The 26,720-nt window shown below is 42.6% G+C and overlaps 1 protein-coding gene across 1 annotated transcript in view; it reads left to right on the top strand.

Moving 5' to 3' along the window:
- Nucleotides 1–26,720, top strand: part of LOC126263224 (piezo-type mechanosensitive ion channel component) — a 686,714-nt gene that overhangs the window by 390,019 nt on the left and 269,975 nt on the right. Inside the window, exon 28 of the mRNA XM_049960308.1 lies at nt 3,085–3,132. Coding sequence (XP_049816265.1) covers nt 3,085–3,132 — 48 coding nt within the window. The remainder of the gene's footprint in view (nt 1–3,084; nt 3,133–26,720) is intronic.

A 26,720-nucleotide genomic window follows, 5' to 3' on the forward strand; every position in this document is an offset into this window, starting at 1 on the left:
CTTTACTAAGGAATGAATTGGTGCATCACTCTCATTACTATCTCTACTGAATTTCTTCCTTTTCCTTCCTCTAAGTTGTCTTTTTTGACTAAGTAAGAAATTATCAGTTCTCTGTCAATGCAGTACTCTTATCATTCTCTCACATTTCAACTTTGTGTCTTCATCTGAAATCACATTTTCTTTCATCTGTTTATTGTTGTGTGTCGTTTGGGCTCTGGTTTGTCTCTCTCTCAGTTGCTTTCGAAAGTGCTGGCAGGTCGATAGAAACACAAACAGACACATACATACACACAAAATGCAAGCTTTCGCAACAAACTGTTGCCATAATGTCCATTATGACAGCTGCCACCCATTCCATATCAAACGGTCCCTTCCCTACAGCCTAGGCCTTCGTGGCAAACGAATCTGCTCCAGTCCTGAATCCCTGAACCATTACACCAACAACCTGAAAACAGATTTCGCATCCCGCAACTACCCTCCCGACCTGGTACAGAAGCAAATAACGAGAGCCACTTCCTCATCCCCTCAAACCCAGAACCTCTCACAGAACAACCCCAAAAGTGCCTCACTTGTGACAGGATACTTCCCGGGACTGGATCAGACTCTGAATGTGGCTCTCCGGCAGGGATACGACTTCCTCAAATCCTGCCCCGAAATGAGATCCATCCTTCATGATATCCTCCCAACTCCACCAAGAGTGTCTTTCCGCCGTCCACCTAACCTTCGTAACCTCTTGGTTCATCCCTATGAAATCCCCAAACTACCTTCCCTACCCTCTGGCTCCTACCCTTGTAACCGCCCCCGGTGTAAGACCTGTCCCATGCACCCTCCCACCACCACCTACTCCAGTCCTGTAACCCAGAAGTTGTACACGATCAAAGGCAGAACCACGTGTGAAAGCACCCACATGATTTACTCCGGAGATGGGAACTTGCTCTTCAATATATCCTCTCTTCCCGTTACCCACCAGGCCTCAATCTCCGCTAATTTCAAGTTGCCGCCACCCATACCTCACCTGTCATTCAACAACATCTTTGCCTCTGCACTTCCGCCTCGACTGACATCTCTCCCCAAACTCTTTGTCTTTAAATATGTCTGCTTGTGTCTGTATATGTGTGGATGTATATGTGTGTGTGCGTGTGTATACCCGTCCTTTTTTCCCCCTAAGGTAAGTCTTTCCGCTCCCGGCATTGGAAATATATATATATATATATGAATATATGATGTGACATATAAAAGGAGACTTGCCGGGGGGGGGGGGGGGGGGGCGCTGGCGGGTCAATGGACATACGGACGGGCACGGGCAAGCACGCAGGGTTCAGGCTTTCGCGGAGGAGGTTGCTTCGTTGGGGTGGGGGGGGGGGGGGGGAGGGACGAAGGGATGTGGGTTTTGGGGGAGAGGGTGGGGAGTCGTTCCGGTCCCGGGAGTGGGGGGACTTGCCTTGGGAGGGGGGGGGTGGTGCGCGCTCGCGGACGCGCGCATGTCCGTCTGCGTATGCACGGGCACGGGCGGACATTTGTAAAGGCAAATGTTTGCTTGTGTCTGTGTATATGTGGATGGATATGCATGTGTGTGCGAGTGTGTACCTGTCCTTATTTCCCCCTAAGGTAAGTCTCTCCGCTCCCGGGATTGGAATGACTCCTTACCCTCTCCCTTAAAACCCACATCCTTTCGTCTTTCCCTCTCCTTCCCTCTTTCCTGATGAGGCAACAGTTTGTTGCGAAAGCTTGAATTTTGTGTGTATGTTTGTGTTTGTTTTTGTGTCTATCGACCTGCCAGCGCTTTCGTTTGGTAAGTCACATCATCTTTGTTTTTAGGTGTGTGTGTGTGTGTGTGTGTGTGTGTGTGTGTGTGTGTGTATTGCATTGTCCTTGATTTCTGTAATCTATTTAAAGTTGCACTTACTGTTCTGTAATTCCTGTATTTTTCTCCAGATGATTCTGTTTCTGATGTTTTGATTAGTTGTTTGAAGGATAAGATGTGTTTATTCTGGATTGTTCTCATTATTGGTGCCATTTCTTTCTAGATTGTGTTCTTAGAAACTAGTCTCCATTGTGTGTTTTCTTGATAGTTATGCATACTGTAAGTTCGTTGCTCAATGAGGGAAGAGGGATTGATGCAGAAAGTTGAAAAGGAGGGGCAGATGACCCATAACCCAGGTTCTGAAGGTATGCAGCTGCTTCACAGACAAGGGGAGTTAAAATGTACTGCTTTTCTTTCTTTAATTTTTTAGTGTAGTTCTTCATTCATTGTAAAATATTTTACTTGTCTGAAAATAGCAACAGTCTGGAAAAATGATATTCACATTTGTGTATAAGTAGTATGAGCTAGATTTCATGTTATAAAGTCAATCTGTAAATTATGAAGTGGCCAAAGTTGTAGATAACAACTTTAAGTGTTGTGTATCGTGTATCAGGTTGTTTTATGTGCCATCTATGAGTCAACTCAAACTGACAATAATTTTTCCGTATTTTGTTTTGAAATTGCCCAGCTATTTGTTTGTTTCATATCATTCCTGTGCCATTTGTAGTTTCTATGTTAATTCCAACATTTACATATCAAAACACTTGTTTCACACTCATCAGACTGATCTGACTATCTTGCAGTTGCTGTAGTTGCTGTGGACTAGATTATTAGATATTACTAGATGTATGGTATATTTATGAAAGTTCTGTATATCTGGGGAAGTCCTTTCAGTGTAATTTTTGCTATTTATGCATGAGGGCTTCTAAAATATTGTGGGAGTTAACCTGTTGTGAATAGGATTGAATGTGTTACCTTGGTTGATGACTTTGTTGAGTTACATCCCTATGGGCAATCTCAGTTTTTATATTTTATGTGTTGTTTTCAAAATTTAGAATTTTTGCACTTCAATTGCATCAAAGTAACTTTCATCCATTTAGTTCTTTTTAAGTTTATGATCAGGTGAAACATCAGAAAACCAGTTGTGTTTTTGATTAATAATTTGATTCTTTTGGTTAATCTAATCAAATCTCAGTACTTCTTATAATTTCTTCTCAAACTTTATTTGGTTAATATTTCTGTTTCTGTTTTGTTTTACTTTTTATTGTTTTTATCTCTAGAGGGTGAACGCGGGCGACAGCGCAGCCGTGCATTGTCTAAACGTGCTGGTAATATTGTCTGAAACATTACTGGCATTAGTGTGCTTGTTATGGGGTTGGTTATGGATTGTTATAACATATTTAAATATTTTGTTTTCACTAACCAGATGGTGCCAATTAGAAAGAGGGGAAGTTTGCCATGTGGAGAGGAATATATTACATCTGTGTAAACCTTATATAATGTACATACGTTGCATGCCTATTTCAGATATTGAATTTACTACATAAAACTATACAACTTGTACATACAGGTAGTATTATTTGTCTGGAAGAAACCTCTAATAGGTGTAAGAAATTGCATTGAAATTAATACTAATTGTCATTTTGTTGTTCAGTACAGTACAGAACAGATAGAGACTGTATATATTAGTGCTGTATTCCAGTACAGTTATGGTAAAACTGAAAAAAAAGGTGTTAGATCAGAATATCTCCTCACTACTTATTTGGCTGCTAATAGCAACAGTCCACAGTAGCAGCCAGATAAGGGGTGAAAAGAATTCTCAGTATTTATACAGTGGTCACAGTACTCCTGTGAGACATGTGTGACAACTTAAAGAAGCTGTTACACATTGCTGATTGTAATTTTAGTTTTATCTGATATGATTCATTAATTGAGTGGATTTATTCTATCAGTTTCTATTACTTTCTAGAATAATTTGATTTTGTAGTTAGTATTTATTTGAAAACAATAGAATTTTTCTGAAACTTAATCAGTATGAACAAAATTTTGTGTACCATTAGAACCTGCCATCTTATTTCAGTTTCAATAAAGTGTACATTCTTTGTGCAGTTTGTCTGCTGAGTCACTCAGGTGAATTGTGGAAAGAAAAGTTGCCCATAAAACTGATTACAATGATTATGAAAATAGATTGCTACTCATCATACAGAGGAGATGTTGAGTTATAGACAGGCACAACAGAAAAACTGCTTTGAGCTTTCGACCGAAGGCTTTCTTCCAAAGTGGAAAACATGCACACATTCACACAAGCACTGAGGAGGCTGAGGTCAGGAGGGGGAGGGGTAGCAGGGTAGGGGTGGTGGATGGTATCCATTGGCCTCACTGCCCCAGCCACCTCCACCATACACGGATTGCTGTCCCATTAGGCACAGTTGCTATATGCAGTCCAGCCTCAACGACCAGAGACAGTGGTTGTGTGTGTGTGAGCTGTGCTATGGTGAAAATACACACACACACACACACACACACACACACACACACACACACACACACCAAACAAGAAAGCGATGGTGTGCTGACATGCCTACACTGTGAAGCCTTCTATGTGGGAATGACCAGCAACAAACTGTCCATTCACATGAATGGACACAGGCAGACAGTGTTTGTTGGTAATGAGGATCACACTGTGGCTAAACATGCCTTGGTGCACGGCCAGCACATCTTGGCACAGTGTTACACCGTCCTGGTTATCTGGATACTTCCCACTGACACCAACCTATCAGAACCCCGGAGATGGGAACTTGCCCTTCAATATATCCTCTCTTCCCGTTACCCACCAGGCCTCAACCTCCGCTGATTTCAAGTTGCCGCCGCTCGTACCTCACCTGTCATTCAACAACATCTTTGCCTCTGTACTTCCGCATCGACTGACATCTCTGTCCAACCTCTTTGCATTTACTTAAGTCTGCCTGTGTCTGCATATGTGCGATTGGATATGTGTGTGTGTGTGTGTGTGTGCGTGCGTGTGTGTGTGTGTGTGTGCGCGCGCGCGCGCACAAACAAAGATGATGTGACTTACCATACGAAAGTGCTGGCAGGTCGATAGACACACAAACAAACACAATCATACACACAAAATTTTGTGTGTATGATTGTGTTTGTTTGTGTGTCTATCGACCTGCCAGCGCTTTCTTAAGGTAAGTCACATTATTTTTGTTTTTAGATATATTTTTCCTGCAAAGTTTGGTACAAATTTATTGATGACGTCTTCATGATCTGGACTCACAGTGAAGAAGAACTCCAGAATTTCTTCTCCAACATCAACGCCTTTGGTTCCATCAGATTCACCTGGTCCTACTCCAAATCCTATGCCACTTTCCTTGACGTTGACCTCCACCTGTCCAATGGCCAGCTTCACACGTCCATCCACATCAAACCCACCAACAAGCAACAGTACCTCCATTATGACAGCTGCCACCCATTCCACATCAAACGGTCCCTTCCCTACAGCCTAGGTCTTCGTGGCAAACGAATCTGCTCCAGTCCGGAATCCCTGAACCATTACACCAACAATCTGAAAACAGCTTTCGCATCCCTCAACTACTTTCCCGACCTGGTACAGAAGCAAATAACCAGAGCCACTTCCTCATCCCCTCAAACCCAGAACCTCCCACAGAAGAACCACAAAAGTGCCCCACTTGTGACAGGATACTTTCCGCGACTGGATCAGACTCTGAATGTGGCTCTCCAGCAGGGATACGACTTCCTCAAATCTTGCCATGAAATGAGATCCATCCTTCATGAAATCCTCCCCACTCCACCAAGAGTGTCTCTCCGCCGTCCACCTAACCTACGTAACCTCTTAGTTCATGCCTATGAAATGCCCAAAGCACCTTCCCTACCCTCTGGCTCCTACCCTTGTAACCGCCCCCCGGTGTAAAACCTGTCCCATGCACCCTCCCACCACCACCTACTCCAGTCCTGTAACCCGGAAGGTGTACACGATCAAAGGCAGAGCCACGTGTGAAAGCACCCACGTGATCTACCAACTGACCTGCCTACACTGTGAAGCTTTCTATGTGGGAATGGCCAGCAACAAACTGTCCATTCACATGAATGGACACAGGCAGACAGTGTTTGTTGGTAATGAGGATCACCCTGTGGCTGAACATGCCTTGGCGCACGGCCAGCACATCTTGGCACAGTGTTACACCGTCCGGGTTATCTGGATACTTGCCACTAACACCAACCTGTCAGAACTCCGGAGATGGGAACTTGCCCTTCAGTATATCCTCTCTTCTCGTTATCCACCAGGCCTCAACCTCCGATAATTTCAAGTTGCCGTCGCTCATACCTCACCTGTCTTTCAACAACATCTTTGCCTCTGTACTTCTGCCTCGACTGACATCTCTGCCCAAACTCTTTGCCTTTGCAAATGTCTGCTTGTGTCTGTGTATGTGCGGTTGGATATGGGTGTGTGTGCGAGTGTATACCTGTCCTTTTTTCCCCCTAAGGTAAGTCTTTCCTCTCCTGGGATTAGAATGACTCCTTACCCTCTCCCTTAAAACCCACATCCTTTTGTCTTTCCCTCTCCTTCCCTCTTTCCTGACGAAGCAACCATTGGTTGCGAAAGCTTGAATTTTGTGTGTATGTTTGTGTTTGTTTGTGTGTCTATCGAACTGCCAGCGCTTTAATATATTTATATATGTGTGTGTGTGTGTTTTTCTGCTTTATAAGAAGAGCTTTTATCCGAAAACTCAAATTTATAGTAGTCGTTTTGTTGTGGCTACCTGTAACTGAATGTCTAATCTATATAGTGAGTAGCAGTGTATCCTTTTAATAATATTTTTGTTATTCCATTCTGTATTTTCCATCATTTGATTACAATGACTCTGTGGCATAGTGGCTAAGGTATGTTCTGATGCATAGAAGGTTGTGGGCTTGAATCTTGTCAGGCGCTTCGAAACTTTTTATTTTGAAATCTTTATCAAAATGACTTTGATCATTATTTTTATTCACTTAAACAACAGATAATATAGGATGGAATAATGACAATATTATGAAAAGATTGCTACTCACCATGGAGAGGAGATGCTGAGTTCCAGACAGGCACAAAAAAGGCTGCTCTACGTGTGAGTTTTCGGCCAAAAGGCCTTCTTGTAAAGTAGATCCCCCCCCCACACACACACACACTGCCTCTGGCCACCAAAGCTGGACCTTTATTTTATTGATCTAATTGGTTCACATGCAATATATTAAATTTATAATCCTTAGTCAAGTCATTTTAGTCATCATTTTAACTATTTCCTTTGCTCTAATTTTGTCTGCCGATTATTCTTTTTTCATTTGGAATCTTTGTACATGTGAATTTAATTAATTGCATGTATTAACTTTGATTTAATTTTTCTGTTTTACCATTTTGTGTTTTTGTCCCTGTTATTGCATTCATTATTTCTGTTCCTCGTATTGCTTGAATTTCGTTTCATTTATATTCCCTCTTTCATTTAAACCTTAATCTGTCTTATTTTGTCCACAGTCCAACATGAATTTATGTTTTAAATGTTTGTATAACCTCTACACTTTAAAAAAATTACATTTTGTAAAAAATTTGCATTTTTGACACCACATCACATTATTTCATCTTTGTTTTAATCAATATTATGATATTTTCACGTATTTAAATATTATCAAAGATCAATAAAAATAATTAAAATCACATGCACAGAGATTCAAACTTTTTTTTTTTTTGCAAGACAAAAAAGCAAATGGAACAGTGAATACCTTGATTAAAATGATTTGACAAAGGATTAGGCAAGAGAGAACAAACAGTGGCGGTATTACTGTGGAAGTCTCTGAGTTATGTGAAAGTGGGAAATGAAAGGACGGATTAGTTCCAGCAGACAAGTGGCGTGAAACAGGGCAGTGCATTGTCACTTCTCCTCTTCATTGTGGTCTTGGATGAGATAAAGCCTAAGATGGCAGAAAAAACTGGAGAAGACAAGGTGAAAGCACTGGTGCTAATGGATGGCTTGATGATCTGGAGAAACAGGGAATGAGAGACTCGGGAAGAGTGGATGCTTGGGAAGAAACTGTGAGACAATATGGAAAGAAATTTAATGTAAACAAACTAGGTTACAACTAGAAAGATAGACAAAAAAGTGGAATAAGGATTGGAGGTGAACAGCTGAAGAAGGTGGAAAGTGTCAAGTACTTGGGAAATGCGATATGGAAAAGGATAGGAAGAATGAGAAAGAGGTTTGTAAACATGGCAGAGAGGCAGAAGCACCCCTGCAAAGTTTTTGGAACCTGATTTAGAGCAAAGACGTCTCTCAAAAAAACAAAGAAGTAATGCTTAGAAGTTACTGCTTCTTAATACTGAGCTATGCATCTGAAACAATGATAATGAAGAAAAGAGATACAAGCAGATTACATCTATATGAAATGAAGTGCCTCAGAAGTAGTGTAGGTGTAAAAAGGGGAGATAGGATGAGGAAGGAAAGGGTAAGGGGAATAGTGCAGAGCAGGATAAAAACATCAAGGCTAAGATGGTATGGGCATTTAAAGAGAATGGAAGAAAAGATGATTCCCAAGAAGATACATGAAATGGAGATGTGAAGGAAAGTACTAAGAGGAAGACCAAGGGGTAGATCACTGAAAGGTGTGGAGGAGTGTGTTGAAAAAAGAGGTGAGATTTCAACCAGAGTGAAAACAGAAATGTGGTGGAAAAACAGTGCTAGATAGCAAGGCTTATGTGCCAAACAGACCCAACCTTGGACAGGAAACAGTTCAAGAAGAAGAAGAAGAAGAAGAAGAAGAAGAATGATGATGATGGATGTGTAAAAATAGTGATCACAATCATTTTAATAGAGATTTAAAAACAAGAATTTTTATCACACTTGACAGGATTTTAACCTACAACATTCTGCACATCAGGAGCATTACCTTAACTAGTGCTTCACAACTAAGCTCTGTATACCACTATCATATTTAAGGCTCTAGAATGTTATGCGATAATTTAGATTTTTTTTTTTTTTTTTTTTTTTTAAAAATCAACAATTACTTGAAAACTGGGGCCCACCAGGGCGAATGGCTGCAGGGTGTGATACCTCGGACCTTAACCTACATCACTGTATTGATGGTTTCAAAAATGTGATCCTATCCCTGGGGACACCTCCTTGTTAGACCAACTATTTACTCATATCTCTCGCACAGTTACACTACATGTAATATCCTAATTTTTTCTTCTGTGTGAGTGAGTGTGTGTGTGTGTGTGTGTGTGTGTGTGTGTGTGTGTGTGTGTGTGTGTGTGTTGCCCATGTTTCACACTGAAACTAATGTACAGTGAGATTATTTACATGTGCATCTACATACTTACTCTGCAAACTGTGTGGCAGAAGTTGCTTAGCGTTACATTACATATCAGGGTTTCCTCCAGTTATAATTGCATATGGAGTGTGGGAAGAATAACTGCCTAAATGCTCTGTATGTGGTGTAATTCATCTAATCGTCTCTTCGCAGCACCTGTGGGAGCAATCTGAAGGGGGGGGGGGGGGGGGGTGAAAAATATCTCTGGCCTCTTCTCTTGATACCGATTTTGGAAATTTTGTAAGTGGTCTCTTGTAAGATAAGTGGCTGCCAGTAAAGGTTTTACTACATTTCTGCAGTGCTTTACAGTGAGTCAAACAAACCTGGGATCATTCATTCAGCCTTTCTTTGTATCATTCGGTGTCACAAGTTAATCCTGTTTGGTGTAACTGACTGCATATTTTCCCAGTACCCTGCCAATAAATCGTAGTCTGCCACCCACCTTACCTATATTGAACAAGTCAGCTGAATCCAGTTGTAAATCATTGATGTTGTTGTCACCGTTATTGTGTCTCTTCATTTTGTGAAGTGCACAATTTTACATTTCTGAACATTTAAAAGCAAGTTGCCAGTCTTTGCACCACTTTGTAATCTTATAAATATCTGAGTAAATATTTGTACTTCAGTATAGATAGCTGCATCATGTCCTAAAAGTCTGTTACCATTATATTGTCAGCTGTTCCATTAATACATAGTATGGGCAACAAGGGTTCCTCCACACTTCCCAGGGCCATGCCTGAAGTTACTTGTACTTCTATCTATTCCTAACTACCAAGAAGTCAGGTTAATGCTGTGAGTGGTTGTGCATAAATGAGGACTGGAGGTTTATCTTCATGATGTTTTATTAATCAGATGCATTTGCAGAATATTTTATGTCAGTGAGTTACAGTGTCAGGAAATTTAGTTAATAGCTTTAGGTAAAGCATTAGATATACTCACTATTAAACTAGTAATGAATTACTTTATGTGACTGACACATTGTAGCTGATAACCTATGTTGTCCTGTATAAAAATTAATGCCAAGAACAAGGAGCAAAATGTGCTTTACTTAGTTCTATGCTTCGCAGTTGGAAAATATGTAACAGGATTATGCACAGTTTATCTCAAAGTAAGAGTGAATTGCGTAAAGTAAGGACTGCTTTTGATAATGTAGAGGTCAGGGAGTTAAAAAGTTACAGTAAGGGGAAAGTGTTGTCAATTTGGAACTCAAAATCCATACTTATAGTGTATGTTAAGACCCTACCACTCATATTGTAATATACAGCCTCATCCTTTATTATTTCCTCACAATTCTGAATCATGTAGGTATGAAAAATTCTTCATACATGCAATGTAACAGCACTTTTTTTACTCATTATTCTGGTATTCTATTTATTCAACAGTTACTGTGTGTATATGTATCACATTCTGTCATAAAAGGAGAAGACATCTCACTAAGGCTCATTCTCATTTGTTTCCATTGTCTTCCCAGGTATCTCCATTTTGTAGGTTAGTATATCTCAATTACTTAACCTTTGTATAATTGTTTCTGTGTGCCTTTGTCCTATATTGTCTGTGGAAAACTCGTTAACAACCAGAAGAAATCTCATTTCAGTAGAATTCACTTTTTCACTTCATTATACCAAAACAGATGGCCATTGTTCTGTTGAATTGTTGCCTCGTTTCCTTTCTTTTTTTACTCTTCAGCAATATCAGTTTATGTCATACCTTTGTTATTTGTATGGACAAGTAAATTGCATCCAAAATGTGTGAAGTACAACAATTTTTCTATATAATATGTAAAAATATGATCTAATTCACATTCAAGAAGTGAAAGAGAAAGCAGGTGAAACATTGGAACATAGACAAGGAGTTTAGAATTTGGACTGCCTTGCAAGAACATGAGACAAGTAAATAATGGCACTTAACACTTTGGAGATTGGCCACTTAGAAGAATATTGGGCCTAGGAAATTGGCCTCTTATGCTGTTATTTAAAGCATTACTGGCATGCATGTAGTTGATGTATTGTCAAGAGTAGTACATACTAAAAAAGAACCAAGCTTTAAGATTTATTTTTCATATTTACTTTAGTTCTTTGATAGACAAAAAGTTTTAAAATAATGATGACAGAAAATATAGGTATAATTATCCTCCAAAGAAAAAAAGAGTGAGGCGAATTATTCAGCAATTTTTTCCTCTTGAGCTGACAAAATTTCTTACTCATGCAACAAACATGACATATTTGTAGCAGAATTACAACAAACAGCAAAACCTAATGACTACACGTATGAAATTACGTTAGTGCAGTTATATTGGCTCTGCCATTCATGACAGCAGCTGATGTGTTTACTGATGTTTCTTTTGAAATGTTGTTGTTGTTGTTGTGGTCTTCAGTCCTGAGACTGGTTTGATGTAACTCTCCATGCTACTCTATCCTGTGCAAGCTTCTTCATCTCCCAGTACCTACTGCAACCTACATCCTTCTGAATCTCCTTAGTGTATTCATCTCTTGGTCTCCCTCTATGATTTTTACCCTCCACGCTGCCCTCCAATACTAAATTAGTGATCCCTTGATGCCTCAGAATATGCCCTATCAACCCATCCCTTCTTCTAGCCAAGTTGTGCCACAAATTTCTCTTCTCTCCAATTCTATTCAATACCTCCTCATTAGTTATGTGATCTACTCATCTTCTGTAGCACCACATTTTGAAAGCTTCTATTCTCTTCTTGTCTAAACTATTTATTGTCCATGTTTCACTTCCATACATGGCTACACTCCATACAAATACTTTCAGAAACAACTTCCTGACACTTGAATCTATACTTGATGTTAACAAATTTCTCTTCTTCAGAAACACTTTCCTTGCCATTGGCATTCTACATTTTATATCCTCTCTACTTTGACCATCATCAGTTATTTTGCTCCCCAAATAGCAAAACTCCTTTACTACGTTAAGCGTCTCATTTCCTAATCTAATTCCCACTGCATAACCCGATTTAATTCGACTACGTTCCATTATCCTCGTTTTCTTTTGAAATAATTCTGAAAAATGACAACAGAAGACAGCACCAATCAAGGGACAGTTAGTGAGACATTCACACTTTGTTCTCATATGAAACGAGTTTAGTTCTTGAGTGATAGGGTACTTGTACGTGAAGAAAATCATGGCCCAACATATACTCAGTCTTTTTAACAGAACGTTGTGGCATAAGCTATGATTGTGCTTTGTCTCTAAAGTGTTAAAGAAGTAACTGGTGTGCAAACCCAGTTGTTTGACCCTGAAAACAGATGTAATAAATACAGCGAAAAAGCATTAGGATTTCAGAAACCAGAAAAGGGCGGCCATGGATAATCTATGAGTTACTGGTCTTATTCTGCAGTTTCAGTAATCATAAACAATCTCAGTTGTTAATTTCAGCATTTTTACTTCCACTTTTGCTGCAAATGAAGAATTCTGGGTTGCAAAAGGAAAGGAGGGTCCATTTGCATTTGCTCTGTGACAGGCCTGGGAAAGTTTTTGAAGAATGCATCTTTTTTAAAAAATCGTGACACTTCAAGTATCCATTTATAATGTTATGATATTTCACAAATGTTATTTATTCCACATTGTTTTAATGTTTTGCCTTTGGTATCATTAATTAATTTCCTTTGTGTGTGCATCAAACACAATTTTTTTTCAGGGTTGCAGATTATTTGTGGTTTTAATATCAATGAAAATGCATTTTAGTTTCAGTCTAGCAGGGAACCATTTTCAAACTACAGGTAGAGATTTACTTAACTGCATAGGCAGGTTGAAAGTATCTTTTAAAAACCTTTCAATTTATTTGTGCTCCCTGTTCCTCACAGTTTTAGTAGAAAAAGCATTTTCCTTGCTTAATGATTTATCCGATAAAGGGAAACATGGTAGTTCATCTTTGTTGGAAATATTCCTTGTGAACAACATTGATAAGACCCCATATGCATCCATTCTGATTGTACAAGTTCATTCACTGATACAAATAACTTCCCACATGTTTCTGTATCACTAAATGTGAAGGCAGCTATTTTAAGTAGATGGAGAATTATTGTAGTTGGTGCTGTAAGCGGACTGCATATACTCATGCTTAGCCTGTATGTTGTACCTTTCCTTTCTGCCTGTAGTTCTCTTTGGGCTGCCGCACAGGCAGTGTCAGACTGGATGTAGTTGTAGTGCGGAATAAATGATATGTAGGTCCAGAGAATGAGGCTTGGGTCACAAAGGAGGAGGAGTCTCTCTGAAGTGAATTATAGAGGATGGCACAGTTGAAAGTAGCCCGCCTCCTCTTAGAATGTGAATGCAGTATTCCAACTTCTGAAAGAGAATAAACAGCTACAACAATGGACAGTTTTCTGCAGTAGTTGATTGTTGGTATTATTCTGTCAGCATTTCAGTTTGTAGGAAATGCGGTTCCAGTGGGAGTGCATTCATAATAAATAGTACACGTGGTCGACAAATTCTAACTTTATTTGGTAGACAGAATTATGTCGTGGTCTACACCAGTCAGAGGTTCAACACACACTAAACTGTCACAGATGTTATTGGTCACTATGATGCACAGGGTAGCAATGTTTATTTTGTCAGTCAGAGATGATGTATAGTTGCTATGTTGCCACAGACCACCCTGCCCTGTCTCCCCGCACTCCTCCCCACCCCAAAAATGCAGAGCACAGGAGAAGGGAAAGTGTTGTGAGGAGATGGGTGTCAGCGTTGATCTGTGGTGAGGCAGCAGTCACAGTGATGCCAGAGATCTCATAGTCTCTGAGGCTGGCAGGAGGCCAGAGGACACATCCATAGCAGGAAGCAGCCGATACTGGTCTGTTGTCGTCGGTAGTAACCTCGGTGGCGGGTGTCAAGAGTGGAGTGGTCAGTGGTGCAGGTCTATTGACTGCTGTAGCTGGGACAGCTGTGCCATAAACCAGGACGGTTATGATGAGTGAGACCTTAGTAGTGGGTCAGGATTTCAATTGTGCCATGCCCACTTTGGCTGGTATAGGTGAGGTGGGGTGGTAACAGTGGGAAATCATCCTGGCCCTGGATCTTTTGTCTTCGTTCTGCATGAGGACGGCCAGGTTTTCATTGACGAGTGTCACAGATGTATTCTCAGTGAGAAAGTAGGAGAAGCTGAGGTCCAGTGTGAAAGGGGAAGAAGACCATTGGTCAGGTGCAGGGCCAGATGGTGGCTGCAGAGCCCATTCTGCAATGATCCAAGCTGGCTTCAATCTAGTAATGGACACTGTCGATCATTTACCCCTAACAATGATGTCAATTGTGTTTGTGTCACGAGTAATTACTTTATGAGGGCCTGTATATGGCGGGTGTAGAATCACATGTGAGTAGGTGGACAGGTCCTTATGGATGAAGACTTGCAGTGTTGCATGGAGTGATTGGGGAGGGAGGGCATATGATATGCAGGTTCTGTATGTGGCATCTGATGTGGTTACGTGAGCTGGCAGGTCACAATGGGGGGTGGGGAGGGGGGATGGGGGCAGCAAGTTGTTGTAGCCTGTACAACGAAATTGGCAGGAAGAGATAATGTCTCATCAATGTACAGATCCTTCAAGATCTTCTTTATGGGCAGTCCGGATGCCGAGCAAAACCCAGGGAAGGGCTCCTGCCCGTAATTCAGGGTAGCAAATTAGTGCCGCTTTTAATGTGTGGTTCCATTTTCAACAAGCCCATTAGACTGCTTGTGATATGCTGTGGTAGGGAAAACACTGGTAGCCACAAAGAGGACACAGTTCTTTGGATAGAGAAGACTTAGATTGTCTGCCCTGGTCAGTAGTGAGCGACACAGGGCAGCCAAAATGTGCAATCCAAGTGTTGATGAAAACTTTGGCAACAATCTCAGCGGATATATCAGCAGTAGGTTTGGCCTTGAACCACTGCATAAGTCAATCAGTTGGTGACATAATGTAGCACTGCCCATCCGAGACTGGAATTAGTCCTATTTATCACCGTGGGGATTGGGGGTTGTGAATTTTCCGGGGGTGAGGGGGGGGGGGGGCTGAGCATTGTGGCCTATTTCACTGTGTTGGCACGGGATCCATGCCCTGGTCCATGTGGTGCATTCTTTCTGCATATAGGACCATATGAAACGTTCTTGTCACCTGACGTACAGCAGGTCATACCACACACTGTGCGAGAGTGTAGATGAGATCGAAGATTTGTCTGCGAAAATGTTTCGGGACAGCTGGTCAGACTTGGTTGCATAACACATCATGCCAGACTGTTTTGGAAAGCCAAAAAAGTTGTGTTGCTCAAGTTTGCGGCCTGTGTCTGGATCATGAAGGAGATTCTGTAAGTCTCCACCTGAGTCTTGTGCCTTGTCGATCTAGTTGTAATCAAGCCGATCAGAGGAAGATGTGATGCATGACAAATTGTCTGCAACAATGTTGTCAGAGCCTTTGACGTAGTGCACATTGGTTGTAAACTGGGAAATGAAGTCGAGGTATCAATAATGCCTGGGGGAGGGGTCTTCAGACGGGTTGCATAAACCGTCAGCTAGGGGATGGTGATGCATGTAAACAATAAGATGTCTGCCCTCTATCTCATCTCAAAAGTAGCAGATGGCCTCGTAGATGGTGTGTAGCTTACAGTCAAAGGTTGACCACTTATGCTGCATGTCTGAAAGCTTATGAGGGAAAACCCGCAGAGGCTGGGGAATGCTGACTACCGCCTGTTGTAACGTGGCACCAATAGGATGTCACTCACAACCACTGTTAGAGTAAGGTGGGTGTCAGGAGATGGATAAGACAGTGTAGTCGTGTGCAGTAAGTCACCCTGGATTTTATAAAAGGTAGATGTGTCACTTGAGACGGCATTTCCCCACAGTATTCTTCCTGCACAGGACTTTGGTCAGGGGAAGGAGAGTCTCAGCTGTGTGTGGGATGTGTCTCCTGTAGAAAACCTGAGTAACTGTTGGTAGATAGATCCAGAGGGTGCGGTCAGGCATCAGTGTAGGATCACTCTGCAGCTGTGGGCATCACTGAAATGAGGACAGCAAGTTGCCTCCTAGGGTTTCTTCATGCATAACTACTTGTAGTTGCTGTTCTAGGGAGCTTTAGAGGTGCTGTAACAGCCAAGCCTTAGTCGTCTCATATTTGTTGTGAGTGGGTGATGCCAGGAATAGGTCACTGATTATGCCCAGGTCACATAGAGTGAGCCATACTGCCGGAAGGTCGGTATGGAATGGGGGCAGCTTAAAACAAGGCTGGATGGTGTAGAGACTGTCCATGGCTTTTACATGTGTGACTGTCCAGAGCATGGCGTTGACCAACATGGCCGGCATGGGAGCAATGGAGCATATAGTATTATGCGGTTGCAGCATCTTGTGGAAGCGCCTGTCGTAGTAATGCAGAAGCATGCAATGCAGACAGTGCAGGCATCATGTTATATGGAGCATAGACCTTGGGTAACGTACTGTACTGATGAGGAGGTCACGCAAATGAGTATTGTGTGACTCAAAAACCGACATGGCTTGCATGGGATTTGTAATGCTCAGTCCATCAAACAGATTCATCCCATCTCTGTGAGTGGTGTATAAGAGGCCAAAAGTATAACGCGGCTGACATGGATGAAATGTCGGACATGGGTTGGCACAACGTAGATGGAACCGGAAGCAGTGGATGCTGCAAAATTTCATGCCTGCACAGCTTGTTAGCACTGTACACAGAATGCATCTAAGACCTGTGAGATGTGAGGTGTGTGGTGGTGGTTGGGTTAAACATGGTATGTGGTGCAGGAGGGGTATAGCACTCCATGGTGACATAGTGACTATACATCACCTCTGACTGACAAAATAAACATCATTGCCATATGCAGTAGAGTGAACAATAATATCTCTGGTGGTTTCATATGTGTTGAACTTCCAACTGGTGTAGAACACGATGTAATTATGTCCAGTAAATAAAGTAAGGATTTGTCTACCACACTCCATGTATCGTTTATTATGTATGGACTCCCACTGGTACCTCATTTCCTACAGTGAAGTTAGACATTTCTCTTTGCAGTGTGCAAAATGACTTTCTTGATAGAAGAAAGAATTGAAATTGTGGAAGCATATGTGAAAACTGGTTCGATCAAGGAAGCTCGCAAAATTTTCGAAGTCAAGTATCCAGATAGAGGACTACCAGCAAAGATAGCAAATTTGTACAGCAACAGATCTGTGCAAAATGTAAAATGACAAAGAATTCCTTCAGCTCACACACCAGAAGTTACTGCAGACATTCACTGAAGAATTATTCTGAGCCCAAAGTAGTCTACATGTAAATTAGCCCAATAGGCACATATAAGTAGGAGGAGTTGCCAGTGGATATTGAAAAGTGCAATTTGAAGCCATATTGTGTGATGGTTGTGCAGCAGCTGCAGGAGGATGGCAGTCAAAAAACATGTAGATTACTGCACATGGCTTTTGAATAACATCAATGATGGTTTGTTAGACCCTTTCCATTAAATCATGAGTGATGAAGCATGTTTTCAGTCATGTGATCACAGAACACAAGGTACTGGGCAATGGACAACCCTAACATTGTGTGTCAGCAACCATTCCATGATGAAAAACTCCAACGTTTGATGCAGTGTAACAGAAACTTTTTTACACTACCCTCAACATGGTTGCATGTATTGAAATTATTGATACATTTCGTGCCTAATCCACTGAATATAAAAAAATACTGCTTCTCCCAGTAAGAAGAGGCAACATACTACATGTCTAAGGCACCCTGGAACAAGTCTAAGATGTCTTCACTAAGGAACATGCTATTGGCAAACATTTATGGCCACCACATTCACCAGGTCTGCAGCTCATGGTCTTGTGGCTAGGGTTGCTGCCTCTGGATCATGGGGTCCCGGGTTCGACTCCCGACCGGGTTGGGGATTTTCTATGCCCGAGAACTGGGTGTTTGTGTTGTCCTCATCATTTCTTCATCATCATCATAATCATCATCCTTCATGATAGTGGCTTAATTGGACTGCGTAAAAAATTGGAGTGTGAAAAAATTGGGACTTTGTAGAGGCGCTGATGACTGCACGGTTGAGTGCCCCACAAACCAGTCGCCACCTGCAGAGTTCTGAGAAACTGGTGTCTGAGGGAAGAATCCAGATGGCACATATGGTGAAACAGGCAACAAAATCATGATTGCTATGTTGTAGTGCATGCTCTGCAACATAATATTCTGTGTTGCTAGTATACATCTTCTGTCTATGGCCATTTGTCCTAACTGATAACGTGGTGGTAATCCTGCTGATGCAAAAGGCCGAAGAGTGTTTACATAACAGTCGATATATGATGTGTTGTTTTGCAGGTTGCTCTCCCTTTGATAGTATATGTTTCTCCGGTTACAGGGCAGGTGTAGGTGGTGGTAGGGGGATGCATAGGGCAAGTCAAGCAGTGGTTATAGTCACAGGGGTAGGAGTCATGGTGTAAGGAGAATGGTGCAGAATGAGCATAGGTCGGACAAGGATATTGTGGAGATTGGGATTGAAATGAAAAGTTATTCTAGGTGCGGTGGGCAGAATTTCAGACAGAATGGATCTCATTCCAGGGCATGATTTTAGGAAGTCATGGCGGTGTTGAAGTAGCTGATTAATACATTCAAGACTGGGATAATACTGAGTGACAAGTGGTGTACTCCTAAGTTGTTTTTTAGAAGATTCATAGGTAACAGGATTGGATGTTGTAGGAAATCTGCTTGTGAACTAGGCTAATGTGATTATTATATCCAGTGAAGGTTGAGGCGATAATGGTGGTGTATTGCTGTAAAGAATCTGCATCTGAACAAATGCATTTGCCTTGAACACCAATCCTATGAGGAAGAGAACGTTTGATGTGAGAAGGATGTCAGCTGTCAAAATCTCTGTACTTTTGTTTGATAGTAGGTTTAAAGTGAACAGAAGTGTGTATCTGGCCTTCGATGAGGATGAGATCAACATTAAGGAAAGTGGCAAGGAATTCAGACAAGGACCATGTGAAATGTAGTTGGGAGAATGTATACCTGTATAAGGATTCCAAGAATTATAAGGTCAGCCTCACCATGAGTTCATGTGGCAATGGTGTCATCAATGTATCTAAATCAAACCAGTGGCTGAAGGCTTATGGAACACAAGAAAGCCCCCTCCAAGCAACCCAACCCATGAAAAGGTTAGCATAGGAAGGAGCAAACTGTCATCTCCTTTATGCCTTATGTACTAGTAAGCCTTGCCCCCCCCCCCCCCCCTGTACCACCTAAATTAACTGACACCTTGCCTACATCTTTACTAGTACTGATTTCTGTGCATGAATATGGGTCCATTCTTACGATTCTTTAGCCAATTTGTTAGCAAAAGTGACAGCCATTTTGTTTCCCACCCTCCACTTACCTTGTTTATATGTAATTCTTTCACTTTGTTGTGCATTTGGTTTTTACCTAACTGCTCTGGTCAGATTACTACATTACTTTATTTGCCAACCTGGTGGTTTACATTTTCTCCTATGACTTCCACTTTCTGTTTGCTCAGTTTTTAAAATTTTGCTCTTTCATTAACTTTTGCTATTGATTTTGTTTCTTTTCCAATCATTTTTTCATATCATAAAGGCCACTTTTCTGGTGAGAAATTCTTCCCCACTCATTATCTCCTCTTAACCCTTGACTGTTCTCCAATTTTTGTATGAATTTTGATTTTTATGATCTTTTTCCTTGCTTTTATCCCATTTTTCTATCTTTTTCCTCCCTCTGCTTCTCTTTCTTGCCACTCTCACCATCTCTGACACTCCTGATCCTCTTCTCTTGTCATAATGAATCGCATCACATACTATATTCATTCTTTCTGAAAACATGCTTTTGCACTATCAAAATTAAGGTCCCACATTATGTTTCTTGAGAGCTGCTTGTCCCTTGGTGTTACTCCAAAAGGCCTAACATTGAAAGTCGTTATTTCTGGATTTAATCCTACTCTACTGTGCACCAGCCTCCCACCTTTTCCTAAACTACTTCAACAATTGTATTTTCTTTCCTGTCCCTCTGGAGCTCCCTAAACGACCACACCATCAACCACTACTACTCCTGGAGAAACCGAGATTCCCCAACATCCTTAACATCCCCAAGCCTTCACCACTGCCTCACAGGCCAATAACAGCTCATAATAACAAAAACCAGTCACAACAATATAGCATTCTCAATCTCTTATCTGAAGCGCTCTCCCCTCCTGAATTATCTGTATTATCCAAGGGTCTCACTTTCAGCTCTAAACCTGCATTTAATCAAGCTGCTTTCCTTCAAATGTTATGTCACTGGAAATATCACTTTGCAACCCAATCTCAAAGTCTTTCCAAAAGCAAACATGACATTGAACCCTGCCTTGAACAGTTATGACCATGATACCAACTTGATCCACCACCACTACCTCAAAAGCTTCCCTAACAAGCCTTGTAATAATTCCTCACATCCAGCACTGCTTCACACCCTAAAACATGACTCTATCATGTCCTCTACAGAAATCCAGGCTCTTTATTCACAAATATCTGATGACTCCATCATTATCCTCCCAACAGACAAGGGATCTGCCACTGTGGCACTTGACCAACAGGAGTATGTAAATAAAGGTCTACACCAGCTGTCTGACACCTCTGCATACAGCATCTGCTATCAAGATCCAATACTTGTGATTCAAACTTACATGCAGTCACTCCTTAAAACCTGAGGCCCCCTAACACCTCAATCGATAGAACTTCGTACTCCACCCAAACCATGCACCCCCACGTTTTACCTTCTTCCCAAGATCCACAAACCCAATCATCCTTCTTGTCCCGTAGTTGCTAGCTTCATAGCACCCACCAAATGTATGTTGATCAACACCTGCAACCCATACTACAAAGACTTCCCTCCTATATTAAAAACACCAACCATTTCCTAGATCATCTGTAATCTATGACTGTCCCACTCCCACCACACACCTTGCTTGTCACTATTGATACCACCTCCCTCTATACCAGCATCCCCCATGGACATGGTCTGTCTGCTGCTTAAAATTCCTCAGTCAGTGCCCACCTGATTCCAGACCTATGACATCCTTCCTGCTCACTTTAACCAGCTTTATACTAACCAACAACTATTTTAACTTTGAGGGGCAGACAGACAAACAGATCAGATTTACAGCCATGGGACCTGGGTGACTCCTTCCTGTGCTAACCCTTTCATGGATTGATTGGAGGGGGACTTTCCTGTGATCAATAAGCCTTCTGTCTCTGGTTTGGTTTAGATACAGTGATGACATCATTGCCATATGGCCCGTTAAAATTCCTGGAATCTCAAAATGCTTTCTTCCAATGAAATTTTACATGATCCTATTCCAGATCACATGCCACTTTCCTTGATATTGATCTCATCCTTACTGAAGGCCATCTAAACTTTTCTGTCCACATTAAACCTACTAACAAAAAGACAGTACATACATTTTGACACAGCCTTGGTATTGGAGGCAAACATATTTGTTCAGATACAGACTCTTTACAGCTATACACCACCATTACCCCAGCAGTCTAATTCAAAAGCAGATTTTCCAGGCCATAGCATCCAATCCTGGTAATGCTGATCACTCTGAAAAAACAACTTAGGAGTACACCACTTGTCACTGTGTTATTCTGGTGTTTAATGCATTAATCAGCTGCTTTGACAAGGCTATGACTTCCCAAAATCACACCCTGAAATGAGGTCCATTCTGTTTGAGATCTTGACCACCACAACTAGAACAGCTTTTCATTGCCCTTCCAATCTCCACAGTTCTGTTGTCAGGCTCTATGCTCCTTTGCTCCTATTTTCCTACCCTATGGCTCCTACCCTGCGACCATCCTCACTGCAAGACTTGCCCTATGCACACTACTACTACCACCTCCACCACCTATACCATCCCTGTAATTGGGAAAACATACTATCAATGGAGAGCCACTTCTGAAATAACACATCATATACCAGCTGTTACAAAACACACACACACACACACACACACACACACACACACACACACACACACACAAATTTAACTCCTACACACGTGACCAACATAACCACAGTCTCTGAATGTTGAGCCAAGACAGTCGTTTTTTGTGCCTATCTGCAACTCAGCATCTCTGCTGTATGGGGAGTAACGCCTATCCATTTCACAATATTATCACGTTCCATCCTGATTTTCCAATATGCAATTCATAGGTATCATTCTCCCATATCCCTCGTGCCAATTATTGCCAGGACACTGTTTCAAAAACAATGAAAAGCGCAGTGCATATTTAAAACAATGCAAAATCTTTAAGATCAATGACAGTTTACAAGTGCTCGAAGCTTAGTGTGGTCTTCTGTGCCAGATGCTTTTAAAAGTTTCCGTAACTAAACTCTGTCTTGAAATCTGTCAGAAAATCCAAAAAGGTTCTGGTTGTATGTAAAATATACCAGCAGCAAGACGCAATCAAAGCCTTGTTGTAATAGCAGTTATAACGCTCTCGATGACAGTGTCACTAAAGCAGAGTTTCTAAATGTGTTTTTCTGTAATTTCTTCACCAAAGAAGATGCAGAAAATATTCCATAATATGACTTGAGACAGCTGCCAACATGAACAATTTGGAAGTAGATACTGTTCAGTGAAGAAAATTAAATCGCTTAATAAAGGAAATTCTTCTGGTCCAGACTGCATGCCAATTTAGTACCTCCCAGAAGAGTGGGCAGATGAAATAGCTTACTTTTAGCAGTCATCTAGGGGACTGGTACTTGAACCTCATCCAGCACACAGTTTTAATCTGATCATCATCATCATCATCATCATCATCATAAAGAAATGTGCAGGAGGGCCAGGTACCAATATTTGTCTCAAACATGCAGTCCCTGAAGTTCAGCAGGGTGGGGGATCAGTTTTGGACTGGTATCTTGTACAAATTTTGGGCAACACTGCTCTATCTAGGGTAACTTGAAGTCTGCACAGAACTTGGAGAAGATTTTCCAACTTATATTCTAGTCTTACAGTCAATATTTCAGTGACAGGTTCATCTTTCAAGAAAATAATATCCGAGCAAAGCGCAACCTCAAGTAGTATGTACTACCTATAATAATATGCGACTAAGAGAGAAACATTTCTTTATGTTAAGTGCTTGATGACACGTAGAAATGAAATGGTGAAGAGCAAAATTAAGAGCGGAATCTAAAAGCCTGATTGACCAATTAAAGGCCCCAGGAATGAAAATCGAAAGAGATATTGTAAAAGTGGCACTTTGTTGTGAATTTTAACGTTGGGAACAAAGCAAAACTCTGAACTTGCAGAATCATGCTATACCCTTTTGAAGAATGAGTAACTGAAGACGCAAAACAGTATGCAATTTGATGTGTTGGTGAATGTGCCAACACCTTGTAGATAGAGGAGGCCGAAATGCACGCTATCTAACGCAGACGGGCGTGAATTCTGGAACAGGATAAGTAGTGAATTCTAATAAGAAAAGTATGCAGCTCCTCTAAGACTTAACTTTTATTTATCCTTGTCGTGAATACAGCATTCTTGATGAGACATTTCATACGATAACTATCAAACTATGTAAGGCTAATGGCGCCTTGCTAAGTCGTAGCCATTAACTTAGCTGAAGGCTATTCTGTCTCTCGGCAAATGAGAGCAAAGGCTTCGTCCGTATAGGCGCTAGCAACGTCGTCGTACAACTGGGGCGAGTTCTCGTACGTCTCTCGAGACCTGCCATGTGGTGGCGCTCGGTCTGCGATCACACAGTGGCGACACGCGGATCTGACATGTACTAATGGACCGCGGCCGATTTAAGCTACCACCTGGCAAGTGTGGTGTCTAGCAGTGACACCACATTCCTCCCCCGCAAATCGGCGAACGGTCGTGTTATAAGGCTTCCGCCCGCCGTGGGGAGGACCCCATGTTGACGTATGCGATGAGGTGGGGAGCCTAACAACAGGCGAGGCTGTGCCACCCGCACCCGGCCATTCGGTCCGAGGGGAGCTAGGAAACACCTGAAAACCTAGTCCAGGGTGCACGTCAACATGCGGTGTATGCGCCCGTAGAGAGACAGGAGGGGCCAAAAGGTCGACCTCCATGTGGTCGGGGCACCCGACGGGCGAAGACGACATCGGGTCACGGGAAGCGAGCAGCGGCGCGTGACCCAGGGAGGCGCCAGGCGGTTGCAGCGACGCGTCCACTGCGGGCGGCGGCGGCGGCGGCGGGAGCACAGGCGGCGGCGGCGGCGGCGCGTCGCCATGAGGCAAAATGGAAGGCAGCGTCGGTAACACCTGGGGATGAGGCGAGCCAGTAGATGGGTCCCCAGGGCGCTGACCGGACGGCACCGTCGCTGAAAGCAGACGGGGAGCGGCAGAACCCAGGCGACGACAGAGGCGCAGCTGATTGAGATGCCGACGCACCTCACCAGAGGCCCCCAAAACCAAATACATCGCGCGGCCGAGGCAACGAAGAATGCGCCCTGCGAGCCAACGCCGTGAACCGCGATAGTTGCGATAGAAAACAACGTCGCCAGGAGCAAAAGCAGTAGTCTGCCGCTGCACTGGAACCTGATGCGGCGGATGCAGCAAAGACATCAGGGTTCGATGAGGACGACCATGGAGCAACTGAGCCGGCGAGCGACCATCGCGGGGCTGAGAGCGATACGAAGACAAAAAGAGCAACAATGTGTCCTCCCTAGAATGCGACTCTTTCAACTTCAACATCTGTGACTTGAAAATCCGGACCAATCGTTCAGCGGCACCATTTGACTGAGGCGAAAACGGCGCGGATGTCAGATGTTGAATACCATTGGCCTTGCAGAATGACTGAAATTCTGCGGACATGAATTGCGGGCCATTGTCAGAAACAATAGTCTGTGGTAGACCTTCAATGCAAAAAATAGCGGACAACGCTTGGATGGTGGCAGAAGACGTCGTGGAAGACATCCGGACAACAAAAGGAAAATTACTGAAGGAATCGACAACAACCAACCATCAAGCATTCCAGAATGGACCAGCAAAATCGATGTGCAAGCGTTGCCAAGGGGAAGTGGCTGTCGGCCATGCAAAGAATTTCCGCAGCGGGGCGGATTGTTGTTCGGCACACGCCACGCAAGAAGAGCACATATTCGTAATCGCAGCATCAATTCCGAACCAAGTACAGTGCTGACGAGCAAGTTGTTTCGTGCGCACTATACCCCAATGTCCGAGGTGAAGAAGCCGTAAGACAGAGGACTGTAACGAACGTGGGACCACGACTCTGGATTGATCATTATCCGAACGCAACAACAAAACACCACGTCGTACAAAAAGTCTCTCCTTGTGAGCAAAAAATCTGCGAACCAACGGATCCTCGATCCGCGACTTTGACAAGGGCCCTTGCGTAGCAACAAAACGCAAAACGGTAGCAAGTACAGGGTCAGCAGCTGTGGCTGTAGCTACACGACGAAAATCAATCAGAAACGATTCGACCACGTCATCGGTTTCCGAATCAATGAACATGCAAGCAAGTTCGGAAGAATCAAATGCTTTATCCTCAGAAACAGGCAAACGGGACAACGCGTCAGCGTTTCCGTGCTTAGCAGTGGACCGATACAAGATATCGTAGCGGTACTGCGAGAGGAAAAGAGACCAGCGAATGAATTTCTGCGCTGTACGTGGAGGGACAGGCTTGTTCGGATGAAAAAGCGATGTCAAAGGTTTGTGGTCTGTGATGATGGTAAAGTGACGACCATACAAGAAATCATGGAACTTTGTAACACCAAACACGAGAGCTAAAGCTTCTTTCTCGATCTGGGAATAATTGCGTTGCGCAGACGAGAGCAATTTTGAAGCAAAGGCAATAGGACGATCATGCGATCCATCTTTGTGCGCAAGCACAGCACCGATCCCGAATTCCGATGCATCTACCATCAACAAAAGGGGTTTCTGGGGATCGAATGGCGTAAGGCAAGTATTTGAAAGCAACGCCGATTTTAACTGGCGAAAGGCGCGTTCGCATTCCATCGTCCAGACAAACGGAACACCTTTACGGCGTAAGCGATGAAGCGGAGCTGAAATGGAAGAAGCGCGCGGCACAAACCTGGCATAGTAATTAATTTTTCCCAACACACTCTGGAGCTGTTTCAAGTTTTGTGGCGAAGGCAAGTCCTGTATGGCACGGAGGTGCTCCGGACTCGGTTGTATGCCTTGGGCATTGATTACATGGCCCAGATACGGTAAGTCACGAGCAAAAAACACACATTCGTCCTTCCTCAATCGAAGACCATTTTGTCGCAAGACCTGAAATAATGTTCGTAGATTTTCTAAATGTTCGGCTTCTGTCTTTCCGGAAATCACAATATCGTCCAGATAGTTCGCAGCAGTAGGGACCGACGCACAAACAGTTTGTAAATATTGCTGAAACAATGCAGGGGCGGATGCACACCCGAATGGCAGTCTTTTGAATTGGTACAATCCAAATTGTGTGTTAACCACCAAGACGCGCTGGGATTCTTCGTCCACTGGTATTTGCAAGTACGCATCTGCTAGGTCCAATTTCGAAAAGTATTTACCCGGGCACAGTTTATCAAAAAGATCGTCCGGGCGGG

Source organism: Schistocerca nitens, chromosome 6 (genome assembly GCF_023898315.1).
Source record: "Schistocerca nitens isolate TAMUIC-IGC-003100 chromosome 6, iqSchNite1.1, whole genome shotgun sequence".
Lineage (NCBI taxonomy): Eukaryota > Metazoa > Arthropoda > Insecta > Orthoptera > Acrididae > Schistocerca > Schistocerca nitens.